The sequence below is a fragment of the Scyliorhinus canicula genome, chromosome 9, assembly GCF_902713615.1.
Source record: "Scyliorhinus canicula chromosome 9, sScyCan1.1, whole genome shotgun sequence".
Classification (NCBI taxonomy): domain Eukaryota; kingdom Metazoa; phylum Chordata; class Chondrichthyes; order Carcharhiniformes; family Scyliorhinidae; genus Scyliorhinus; species Scyliorhinus canicula.
The window spans coordinates 88604983-88618267 of NC_052154.1; the positions used below are offsets into that span (position 1 = coordinate 88604983).

Below are 13285 nucleotides of genomic sequence, written 5' to 3' on the forward strand. Positions count from 1 at the left end.
ATTACCCATCAGTGCAGCCTCTGACAAAATGGTTCCTCAGACATGTAGTCTGTCAATTTAGTTCAATGGAATATTGAGAATTTATTTATAAAACTACCATTGGCTAATTTAATCCTATCCCTGCAAGCACTTCCTGTCGACAAAAGCTAACTTCCTGTTGTCAGTTTTCTCCCTTATGAACCCCTATGTCCACATTTAGAATGTAAGGTGTCTATATCGACTTGTATCATTGTAATTACCGCTCCCGACTAGTGGAGGTGCTGCAGCACCATTTTTGGGAAGATGCAATTACATTGTTAAAAATTATGAATGTTGTTTCTATTATAAATGTAGACAGAGGAATGTATAATGGAAACTAAACAATCTCCTGTGACATTGAACATGGTAGGTCAGAAAATATCTCTGGCCTCTCTCTGATGTCTCAGGTTGCCTCCTCTTTCTTCCTGCTTCTTTCCTCTTAACTATTCTTTTTGCTTCTGCCTTTCTGTCTTGCCTTTCATTTCCTTTCCAATGCGAGGTGATGTTTCAGGGCAAGGAGCCTCGAATGAACTGGGGGTTATGGAGAAAATGTGTTTTCTTACTCTTGTTCTATTCTGGTCACCATACTACTAGAAGGATGTGGAGATGCCGGCGTTGGACTGGGGTGAGCACAGTAAGAAGTCTTACAACACCAGGTTAAAGTCCAACAGGTTTGTTTCAAACACAAGCTTTCGGAGCACTGCTCCTTCCTCAGGTGAATGGAGAGGTATGTTCCAGAAACATTTATATAGACAAAGTGAGAGATGCCAGACAATGCTTGGAATGCGAGCATTTGTGGGTAATCAAATCATTACAGATCCAGAGATAGGGGGTGATCCCAGGTTAAAGAGGTGTGAATTGTCTCAAGCCAGGACAGTTGGTAGGATTTTGCAAGTCCAGGCCAGATGGTGGGGGGTGAATGTAATGCGACATGAATCCAAGATCCCGGTTGAGGCCGCACTCATGCGTGCGGAACTTAGCTATAAGTTTTTGCTCAGCAATTCTGCGTTGTCACGTGTCTTGGAGAATGCTTACCTGGAGATCAGAGGCTGAATACCCTTGACTGCTGAAGTGTTCCCCGACTGGAAGGGAACATTCCTGCCTGGTGATTGTTGCACGATGCCCGTTCATTCGTTGTCGCAGTGTCTGCATGGTCTCGCCAATGTACCACGCTTCGGGACATCCTTTCGTGCAGAGTATGAGGTAGACTACATTGGTCGAGTCGCATGAGTATGTGCCGCGTACCTGGTGGGTGGTGTTTCCACGTGTAATGGTGGTATCCATGTCGATGATCTGGCATGTCTTGCAGAGATTGCCATGGCAGGGTTGTGTGGTGTTGTGGTCGCTGTTCTGAAAGCTGGGTAATTTGCTGCAAACAATGGCTTGTTTGAGGTTGCGCGGTTGTTTGAAGGCAAGTAGTGGGGGTGTGGGGATGACCCAAGGCAAGATGTTCATCTTCATTGATGATGTGTTGAAGGCTACGAAGAAGATGTCATAGTTTCTCCGCTCCAGGAAAGTACTGGACGACGAAGGGTACTCTGTCAGTTGTGTCCCGTGTTTGTCTTCTGAGGAGGTCAGTGCGGTTTTTTGCTGTGGCGCGTTGGAACTGTCGATCGATGAGTCGAGCGCCATATCCTGTTCGTGCGAGGGCATCTTTCAGCATCTGTAGGTGTCTGTTACGCTCCTCCTCGTCTGAGCAGATCCTGTGTATACGGACGACTTGTCCATAGGGGATGGCTTCTTTAATGTGTTTCGGGTGAAAGCTGGAGAAGTGGAGCATCGTGAGGTAAAGTAGATAGCCCACAGATAGGCTTGCGGTAAAGCGAAGTGCTGAGGTGACCGTCCTTGATGGAGATGAGTGTGTCCAAGAATGCAGCTGAATTTGGAGAATAGTCCATGGTGAGTCTGATGGTGGGATGGAACTTATTGATCTCATCGTGTAATCGTTTCAGTGATTCTTCACTGTGGGTCCAAAGGAAAAAAATGTCATTGATGTATCTGGTGTATAACGTCGGTTGAAGGTCTTTTTCGGTGAGGAAGTCTTGTTCAAACCTGTGCATGAAGATGTTGGCATATTGAGGTGCAAATTTGGTCCCCATGGCTGTTCCGTGCGTCTGGATGAAGAATTTGTTGTCGAAGGTGAAGACGTTGTGATCTAGAATGAAGCAGATGAGTTGCAGAATTGCGTCTGGAGATTGGCAGTTGTCGGTGTTGAGGACTGAGGCTGTTGCAGCAATGCATCCCTCATGACGACGGCATTGCTGCAACAGCCTCAGTCCTCGTGTTTGAAACAAACCTGTTGGACTTTAACCTGGTATTGTAAGACTTCTTACTAGAAGGATGTGGTGGCTTTGGAGAGGGTACAGAAGAGGTTTACCAGGATGTTGCCTGATATGGAGGGCATTAGCTATGAGGAGAGATTGGATAAACTCAGTGTGTTCTCTCTAGAATGATGGAGGTTGAGGGGCAATCTGATCGAAGTCTACAAAATGATGAGGGGCATGGGACAGAGTGGATAGTGAGAAGCTTTTTCCCAGGTATAAGTGTAATTTACTAGGGGGCATAGGTTTAAGGTGTGAGGTGCACAATTTAGAGATAGGCGAGGGAAGTTTTTTATACAGAGGGGAGTGGTGCCTGGAACTCGCTGCCAAAGCGGTGGTGGAAGCAGGGATAATAGTAAAGTTTAAGGGGCGTCTTGACAAATATATGAATCGGATGGTAATAGAGGGAAACGGACCCTGGAAGGTTTTAGGTTAGACGGGCAGCATGGTCTACGCAGGCTTTGAGGGCTGAAGGGCTGAAGGGAAAAGTGCTGTACTTTTCTTTGTTCTTTGTTCCTGCATCCTATCATGTACTTACACATTCACACCACCTGTTCCATCCTCCTACTCTTCCCAAACCCTGCCCCAGTCAGCCCGTTCCTACTTGCTCCCCAAAGAGCAGCTAGAAAAAGGATAGGCTCCCCTAACCCAGAAGCAGTATCTTATTCCCCTCCTTGTCTCCCTTCTGTGATTTCCAAAGCTCAATCTGTTGTGTTTTTCTTTTCCAAAATGAACTCCAATTAGAATAAGGAAAGGCTCCCTGTCTTTTTGTCTCCATTTTGTGCTTTGTACCCTAGGAGTTGGAAAGTCACAAATGTGAGAGAAATAACATTGACCTTTTCTAACAATTAACCAAAGTTAACAAAAGAAATGGGAGCAGGAGTAGGCCATTTGGCCCCTTGCGACTGCTTTGCAATTTAATAAGACCAAAGCCGATCTCCTCATGGCCTGGCAGAGATCCCTTGATTCCCTTGTCAATTAAAAATCTGCCTAGCTCAACCTTGAATATATTCAATTGCTCTCGGGGGGGGGGGGGGGGGGGGGGGGGGGGGGGGGATTCTAAAGATTAATGACCCTCTGAGAGAAGAAATTCTTCCTCATTGCTACCTTAAATAGGAGAACACCTTAATCAGAAACTGAGTCTTTACTTCAATATTCCTCCATGAGGGAATATATTTTCTTTGCATCTACTCTGTCCCCTCAGAATCTTACATGTTTTAATCAGATCACTGCTCGTAATGGTAGTCTGGCTGTCATTCAATGGGTTTAGAACTTTAGAATATCCAACATTGAACCCTGGTCTGTGCAACATTTTGGGGAGAGAACACAATGCCCCTTTTAGCCCGACCTCGCATTGTGATTTAGTACACCTGGTTTAGAAGTTCGAACATAATACCCACGTGTCCCCGAAGAGTCCGTGGTAATATCCAAAATAGACGAGCGACTGGTCATTGAAGTACGTGCTGCTCAATCCGTTCCCGACGGCAAACCCCTAGAACACAGAATGTAGCATCACCACAGCAAGCTGGGCCCTTGCCCCCTCCCACACCCGGAAGACAGTGACTCCTGGCTATACGACTGCCGACATTAGTCAGCGTGGACAATGGGGGAAATCTTGACTGGAAGGACCGGGGCCCTACCCACAGCAGCGATATGCCTAAATCAGCCAAGGATTGGCTGTAGGATTGGCTGTTGCTCCTGCCCACCTAGACACTAAAGAACAGCAGCCTGTGCCAGTCACTCAATGGGTATCATTTTCATCTCCAAGTCAAGAGATTGTGTGTTTGAACCCACTTCAAAAACTGGAGGAGAGAAATCGAGCCTGACACGTCAGTACTAAGAGAGTGCCTCTCAGAGTGCCTCTCTTTTTTTTTTGATGAGATATTAAAATCTTCACCGTGTCATCTCAGATGGGGGTAAAAGATCCCACGACACAATATCAAAGGACAGCTGGGTTGGCCTCCCTAATGTTCTGGCCAAATTTTATCCCACCAACATAAGTAAAGCAGATTATTGCTGTTTGTTGGTGGTGTCCAAATTGGCAGCCATGTTTCCTAAATTACCATAATGATGATACTTCAAAAGTACTTCATTAGCTGTGAGGCGAGGGCGGCATAGTGGCGCAGTGGTCACGGCGCTGAGCACCCGGGTTCGATCCTGGCCCCAGGTCACTGTGTGGAATTTGCACATTCTCCCCATATGTGTGAGGGTCCCACCCTCGCAGCCTGAAAGATGTATAGGGTACATAGATTGGCTAAAAATTAAATTGCCCCTTAATTGGAAAAATAGATTTGGGTACTCTAAATTTATTAAACAGAAAATTACCTGCGAGGCTCTTTCTGACATTGTGATAAAATGCTGTATTAAAGACAGACTCTTTACTCTCTCACACCCTTTATTAAACACTTCAATCCCATGTGTGGGGCTGGGGCCAGTGTTTCACATTCCAGCCAGGACAATCCACCCAAACAATAACAGGCGGAGAGTCAAACAGAGGGGCGGGAAGACGCTGATCCAGTTTCCAGAGCAGAAGGAAATGCAAATACCTTCAAGTTAATCTTGGCTGGGCCATTGGCAATTTTCAGAGTCAGACTCGGCACATAGACGCCCCCATAACTTTCACCAGTGACGTAGAAGTCATTACGCTGGAAGCTAGGAAATTTTTTGAAGAAAGCCAGCAGGGCCAGGTAGTTGTTCTCGGCAACCTGTTGAAGTGAGGAGGAGTAGGGAGGCGAATACAAGATCAGGAGTTAGAGCTGAGCTTCCTGCAGGGTGAAAGACTCATAGAGAACCTACAAGCTAAATTAATTGACATTACTGGGTTCAGGGTGCTGGCTGCCCTGAAAGCTTAGCGATTGAAGTTGTTCATCTCCCAAGTCATTCGAGTGTCAGTTCGCTGGGTAGCTCAGGTACCTCAAAAAGTCAGAAGGAAGTGGGTTCAAGTCTCACTCATGAGACATCAGCGCACCATCCAGGGTCGTCTCCAGTGCTGGTATTGAACCGCCTGCAGCCAGATGTATTGTCTTTCAGATGAGACTTCAGCAATGCAAGAGGCCCATGGCACTATTATGAAGACAACCAGGGAAATTCTTGCAAGTGATTGTTTGTGGGATCTCACTGTGCCCAACCTCAGCTGCCACATTTTCTACAGTAATGACCGCGCTTTTGAAACACTCAATTGATTCTGAGGCACTGTGGGATATCCCGAGGTTGTGAAATATACGTTTTTTTTAACTTTCTTTGACCTGATAATCAAACTGTTCTTGGCCACAAAACGGCACCGGAGTTTTGAAAATTGATGAAACGAGAGAAAGCGAAAGTGTTTTTATGAATGGAGCTGGGTCAAAGTGGAAAGGGTCATGACTTAGTGCCACAGGGATCATCAACCCCAGAACCTGCTGTAACTACCGGGGTGTCCGCACACGTTGAGCACAATGACCCATCATCAGAGTGGAAAAGGGTCATGACTCAGTTCCACCGGGCTCACAGTGGATGCAAGAATGGAAGTATTCTTGTTTGCTGATGTCTCCAAACAGGAGGGAAGAGACAACATAAACAGGAAATTGGATAGTTTGGGAAGTTAGTAAAAAAGTGGCAAATGTTATTTAGGAATTGGAAATAAGTGCGAACATAAATTAAATAACTTTGCTTCGTGATACAATACAGGGAGACATGTGGCAGTGGTGGAGATTTCATTGCACGCAGTAGCAGTAAGCCGAATATGGGGAAGTGTTACACAGGAATATGAAGAAAATCCCTATAGAGTACTGAACTACTTATACTGGTGGCTGTGCTACAAGGAGAATATTCTAGCATTACAGGAAGTTCAATTGATCGGTTAACCAGCTTAAGACACCGGACTATGAGGAACATTTGAAGAGCCTGGGATAGTTCATTGTGGTGAAGATGAGACTGAGGAGAGTTTTATCCAAGATTTTTCAGAGAATTGATAAACCGATCTCCAATAATAAATACACCATTGACACCAGGTCTAGAACCAGAGGGTATTTTAAGAGGGACATTGCAGTCAACTTAGTTTAAACTACGAAGGTGGTGGTGAACATGTGAAATGGACTGACGAGGGGAAGGGAGAACTGGATAGATATTTGAGACAGCGCTGATCAGGGAGTATCAGATTTAGCAACTGCTTAGATAAAACAATGTTTTTCTGTACCTTCCTGTGTCCAACATTCAGAGTTTTCTATTGATTAATGAAAGATTTTAAAGTGTATTTATTGAAGTAAAGGGATAAGAGGAGAGGGTTAGTTCTGTCACCAGACTGCAGTCACCGTGCTAGAGCCAAGAGTTCTTTGAGCCTATTGTTTACCTGACGATTAAATCCTTCAAGTGTTTTTGATATTACGATGGCCTGGTTATCTAAACTACTTCACACTGTCACTGTTTAGTTTCGACCCTGGCACATTGGGTCCACAAACTGACACCTGGATTAGCAGAGTAAAATCCTACCTTTCCCAGTGGGAACGCTGAGCCAAGAGTTGGTGTTTCAGATTCCATATGGAGCAAGTGGAGTGAGGGACCTGCAGCGTGAGAGAAGCACCTTCACTTTACAGAGATACATGTCCCAGTCAGGAAATGCACCCAGATTCGAAATAAAGAAAGTTCTGTCAGGGAGACGGAGCACAGAACGATCACATATTGACCTATAATAGATCATTGTATGAAAGGCAATGAGACATCTCAATGCCAGACAGTGTTGAAAAAAACAATTAAAACAGAGCAGAGGGAAGATGCATCATTCTCAAAATCAGAGGCAGGAGGGTAGGAAACATTATCAAGAGAGGATGAAGAAAAGGTCAGAGATTCAGTCTCTCAATGAAGAAAATGAATCTGGTGATGTGCAAAGGTTCATCTGGAACAAGGTCCATTTCACTGAACAGTCCGGATAGGATAGTTAACACCTGCTGCTCAAACAGCTATCTCGTGTGACACACTGATTATTGGAGGCAAGAAATAAATAGACCTGTCAGACTGAGCACAATACCTCCATATCATTGGTGGCGTAGTTTCTACTCTCAGAATAGGAGAAGCCAACCCCAGCCGGAGATTCCAGGTACAGAACATTGGCCACCTTGTTCCAGCTGTACTCGTTGATGTAGAGTGTGCGGCCATTAGCATCCACCTGGAAGTAAATACACTGGAGTTAACAGGATGTGACCTATTGACCTGAATCTGCATTAACTAACTCCCCCAGACACCCATTCTCTACTGCCACTGCCCCCCAGCCTCCACAATCCCTCCCCATCCCCCCACGACAGAAAAAATCCGAAACACACCAACCTTCAAGAGCTCCTTGGTCATTTACCTCCTGTTCACTCGGTTCAATTTCCCCCATTTAATTGCAGGAGTTCAGAAGAATGAGGGGAGATCTCATAGAAACCTATAACATTCCAAGAGGACTAGACAGACTAGATGCAGGATGGATGTTCCCAGTGGTGGGCGTGTCCAGATTCAGGGTTCATAGTCTAAAGGTATAGAGTAAACTTTTTTCGATTGAGATGATTAGTAATTTTTTCACCCAGAGAGAGATGAGCCTGTGGAATTTGCTACCACATAAAGCAGTTGAGGCCAAAATGTATGTTTTCAAGAAAGATTCTGATATAGCTCTTGGGGCTAAAGAGATCAAAGGATTTGGAGGGAAATCAGGAACATATTACTGAGTTGGATGATCAGCCATGATCATAATAAATGGTGGAGCAGGCTCGAAGGTCCAAATGGCCTCCTTCAGCTCCTATTTTCTATGTTTTCAATTCCCCCAAAGGTTCAGAGTATAAATGTAAAACCCTGGACAGCACTGAGCTAGACTAACCAGAATATTACAGATTCCATTCCTAATCCATGTTCTGGGAATGGAAAGGGGAAACAAGAGTTTGGGTTTTCCGATCTTCAAACACCACCTTGGGCTGGTAGGACAGAACCAGAAGCCCTGGCTGTTTCCTTCCCCACCAGCCCAGAGGAGAGTTAAAGTCAACGCTGCTGTCTTAACTGAGATTAGCCAACAGAAAACTCAATCATCACCCTTCAGTAAGACAAGCACTTACATGCAAAGGTCCATTTTCAGCGAGGAATCCATCTAAGGAACTGCACCCAGGTCCACCATTCAGCCACAGAACCATAGGGTCATTGGCTGGGTCTTGCTGGGACGTCACAAACCTGCAGGATCCCAAAACAAGTTGGAATTAATGTCTGCGGCAGAGGAGCCTGCAAGAGCATGGAGAGGTGAGGCACAGTTTTAAAATCATTAAACGATACCAACACAGGGAGGAAGCTATTCAACGGTTAGTAACCATACTAACTTTCTGTGAGAGCTACTCAGCTAGTTTCACTCTCCTGTTTATTCACAATAGCCCTGCCAATTTTTTCCATTCATAATTATCTAATTTCCTTTTGTAAACCACAAATGGAGCTGCCTCCATCACCCTCTCATAGTGCTCACCAGCTCTTAACCATTCACTCACATCCCTCTTTTTTGTCAATCACTTTAAATCAATGTCTTTTGGTTTTATGACCCTTGAACCAATGGGAGTAGTATTTCCCGATCGACTCTATAGTCACTGGATTGGAGAGTGATCCATCAAGATCACTTCTGGCCCTGGTCGCAATTATTCTGTTTATACTGTTGACATTTTCCAGTAAGGACAATCTAATTGAGGTCTTTAATATGTTAAAAGGGTTTGACAGGATAAATATGGAGAATCAATTTCCTTTAGTGGATTACGCTTCAGGAGTGAAATTATAAATTAGTTCTTCAGCCAAAGGGTAATGGAAACCTTGAGGTCTCCCCCAGAAGGTTGGGGACTTTGAGGGGCATTTGGAGCTTTCAGGACGGAGACCAATGAAGGTTTGTTCGGTAGCAGCATCAAGGGAGGTGAAGTAAAGATGGGAGAGGGGTGGAGCTGAGGTACAGATCAGAACACAAGAAATAGGAACAGGAGTAGACCATTCGGCCCGTCAATCTGATCCACCATTCAATCTGATCATGGCTGACCTTGGCTTTCAACTCCATTTCCCCGCTCATTTCCAAAATCCCCTGATTCTCTGAGAGACCAGAAGTCAATATAGCAGCATTAAATATATCCATCAATGAAACATCCGCAGCCCTCTGGGGTAGAGAATTCCAATGATTCATAACCTTTGAATGAAAAGATTGCTTCTCATCTCAGTCCGAAATGATCAGCCCCTTATTCTGAGACTATGTTCTAGATTCCCCAATCAGCAGAAATGATCTCTCAGCATCTATCCTATCAAGCCCCTTCAGAATCTTTCACCATTCAATGAGATGATGTCTCTTCTATTATTCAGCCTTTCATCAGTGGACTACCCCCTCATCACAGGGACAAATTTAGTGAACCTTCACTCTACTGTCTCCAATGTAAGTGCATCCCCCATAAATATGGAGATCACAACTGCAGACAGTGTTCCAGATGTAACATGGTCTGACCATTTGCTGCCAAAGCTGTTCTTCAGTTTGGAATGCTAATGCAGCTCTCAGTGCATTCAGAGTCTTCTCGTTCGGCTCTCCCTTGTAATTAATGAGAGTGAACCACTCGGCTTCAATGACAGGCTCCATCACAGTGATGTTAGATTCAAACCAATCAACATTTTTCTGCTCTTGCTGTTGAGAGTGCGGTATAGTGGATGCTGTGTCAACGTTTGTTGGCAGGTGTATAAAATACTAAATGAGATTGATAAATTAAACATATACCAAATGGTTCCCCCTTGTGTGCAATCTAGAAAGAAAGTTCACAGATAGAAGTTGAGAGGCAGTAGATTTAGAACTGAGATGATGAGGAACTACTTCTCGCAGAAGGTGGCAAATATGTGAACCTCGCTGCCCCATTGTGCGGTGGAATCTGAATCATTAAATGGTTTCAAGAAAGAGCTAAGTAGGGCAGCAGGGTGGTGTAGTGGTTAGCACTGCTGCCTCACGGAGCCGAGGAACCGGATTCGATCATACTCGTGTGTGGAGTTTGTATGTTCTCCCTGTGTCTGGAGGGCCTCACCCCCACAACCCACATTCCTTAAGGTTATGGGGCTATCCATCCATAGCTGGGAGTTTGGTTCATGAGTGCCAGGGCGTGTCCAGATGCATGTGGGCCTGCACACCATGGGCTGGATTCTCCGCAGCCCGATGCCGAAATCGCGGCCGGCGCTGGAGCGGAGAATCCAGTTTTACGCCGTAATCAGCCTGCCGCCGGTTTGCCGATTATCCGGGCACCACCGGGGAATACACCGCGTCGCGATGGGGCCATTTCCAGAGGCCTGCTCAGCAATCCTCCGCTCCCGACCGGTCGACTTCCCGCCGCCGTGCAACTAACCTGCTATTGCCAGTCAGGATGCTCACTTGGTGGCTGCGGACTTAGTCCCCGGCCGCCCTGGTCGGGGACGGGTGGATCGGTGACTGGGAGGCCTTATAGGTGGCCAGGGCATTAATGTGCGGGGGTTAAGGGACAGGCGTGCGGCTGATCGGGGGTCTCTTTCTTGTGTCTGGCTCTACGTTCAAGTCCGCCATGGAGCATGGCGCGGCTGCTGGAGGCCACCGCTGTGCGCATGCACATCCTCTGACCCGGAAGTGCAGGTTCCCGTATCTGCAGCAAAAGCTGCGAGATTCACTCTGCATCGCTGCTCGCCCCCTGCAGGGCAGGGAATTCGTTGCACTTTTCTGCGGGAATTTGAGGAGTAAAACTCCACTGTTTTGACGCCAGCGTGGGGACATTGTCTCAATAATGGAGAATCCAGCCCCACATGTCTGGGAGCCAAACCTCCTCTGTGTTCCTCTGAAACATTAACCTAGGGACTGCGAAGGGACTAGTTTTTGTGTGACTCCATGAGGAGGCACAATGGAGGACTTGCTGCTGATGGAGGGGCTGTGTACTGACAGAGAAAAATTTACACGTTCGGCTCTCTTTTTCACATTGCTGCTATTCAGTGGTGGAGGCTGAAAATGTTGAGCAAACAATCACACAAAACCAGAAAACAAATAAATTCTCTGACCCACACACTAGACAAATGATGTTGACCAGCTGTGCGCATCCTTCTGTCAATTCCTTTTAATAGTCTAGGTTATTAACCTCTTTGCAAAGATAAATAGATCCTTCGTATTAACCCTCGACTTCATATCATTTTATACACCTTAATTAAATCTTCCCTCAGCCTCCTGTGTCCAGTGAAAACAACCCCAGCTGACCCAATCTTCCTCATAAACAAACTTTTCCAGCCCTGGATCGCTGAGTGTGAAATCAAGGCTGTCTTTTCGAGTGAACCTATAAAATCCCATTGAAGAAGAATGGGGAGTTCTCCCCACTCCCTTGGCCAATGTTTCTCCCTCAATCAGCATCACAAAATCAGGTTATCTGGGCATAGTCACATTGCTGTTTGTGGGAGCTTGGTGTGCACAAATTGGTTGCTCCATTTCCTACATTTCAACAGTGGCTACTCTTCAAAACAATGTCATTGGCTGTAATTCACTTTGAGATGAGCAGTAATCAGAATCTGTTCCCCCTCAACACCCATTCTTCCTGCCTTATCCCTAACATTGGATACCAATGGGATATTGAACAGTGGAGGGCATCACTCAGGAATTAACTGGAAAATGATCAGTAATAGCGAAAGCTGCACAGTCTCTCAATCACAATCTTCCCCAACTCCATCTCATTCACAAATCCAGAATTTAGTTTAACCCAGTTGTAATTTCCAACTCTACACACACCAGGGATCTAATCTGGGATCTTCACCCTCTGTGAGTTCAGGAGACCGGGGACTGTCAGACACTAACTTTACCTGGTGCCCAATGCCAGGGTAGGGTATCCCCGTGTCTTAGCTCCTGTGGAGCCCCATTCACTTACCAGTAATGTAGATATTGGCCTGTAGATGTCTGCAGATAGCCGGACCACTGCCTGAAGTTGAGTTGGGTGTTCAGACCCGGCAAGGACAGGATTTCATCTGGGGCGTAATATCCCAGAGCGCCGCTCACACAGAGCAACAGCAAACTCCACCACATTGCTGCGAAGCAGGCGGAGAGAGGGAGAGACCGTAAGATTAACAACCACAACCCGGAGGATCTCACAGGAATGTGGTGGCTGGGGCAGGCAACTCCTTATATAACAGGGGCTAGGAATAGGATGATCACATGACTGATAGTAAATTATACAAAGAGGCAGGGAGTTACAATATCAGATGATAAGGAAATAAATCACAAGGTATTAAACCAAATATTGGAATATCAATGCAGGTGACAATCTATCATTTGTCCTGGGAAATGTACCAATAGTCTTGGTAAAGTAATTAAATGACATGTGTCCTTAGCCTGTCCTTCAAATACATTAATACAGTGTAGATAAGAACTTGTGCTCCTCTCAACCACTGCCATATTTTCCAGAGTTTGCCCAGCAACCATCCACAGGTTTGGAAGTTGCTGTCTGAGGAGCCTTGTTGAGATGCTGCAGTGCATCTTGTAGGTAATACACGTGGCTGCTATTTGTGTCGATGCTGGAGGGAGTGAATGTTTAATGTTGTGGATGGGATGCCAATAAAGTGGGCCATTTTGTCCTGGATGGTGTCAAGCTTCTTGATTGTTGGAGCCGCATGCATCCAGGCAAATGGAAAGTATTCCATTACATTCCTGACTTGTGCCTTGTAGATGGTAGACAATCTCTGTGGAGTCAGAGGTGAGTTATTCTCCATAGAATTCCCAGCCTCTGACTGTCATAATATCCACTCATGTATATAATGAGATGCAGACAGGCAGTGATTTACACACAGGATGACCAATGAACACACAACACAGAACAACCAATCACCAGTCAGGACACCACCACTATAAAGCATTAAGATTGTGGCTTAATGCCACAGGGCATTAAGGTTCCCGCTCTTTTTGGGACACAGATACTGAGACAGTCAGTGTGCACAAGTTAATGGGCACTATTGCC

General features: G+C 45.7%; 1 protein-coding gene across 1 annotated transcript in view; it reads right to left on the bottom strand.

The window, feature by feature from the left end:
• LOC119971514 (lysosomal protective protein-like) overlaps positions 1-12425 on the bottom strand; it is a 28184-nt gene extending 15759 nt beyond the window's left edge. The window contains exons 1-5 of the mRNA XM_038807134.1: positions 12203-12425; positions 8399-8510; positions 7342-7479; positions 4886-5044; positions 3740-3831 (exon numbers count right to left, since the gene is read on the bottom strand). Of these exons, the coding sequence (XP_038663062.1) occupies positions 3740-3831; positions 4886-5044; positions 7342-7479; positions 8399-8510; positions 12203-12357 (656 nt within the window). The 5' untranslated portion in view covers positions 12358-12425. The remainder of the gene's footprint in view (positions 1-3739; positions 3832-4885; positions 5045-7341; positions 7480-8398; positions 8511-12202) is intronic.
• Positions 12426-13285: the final 860 nt, after the last annotated feature.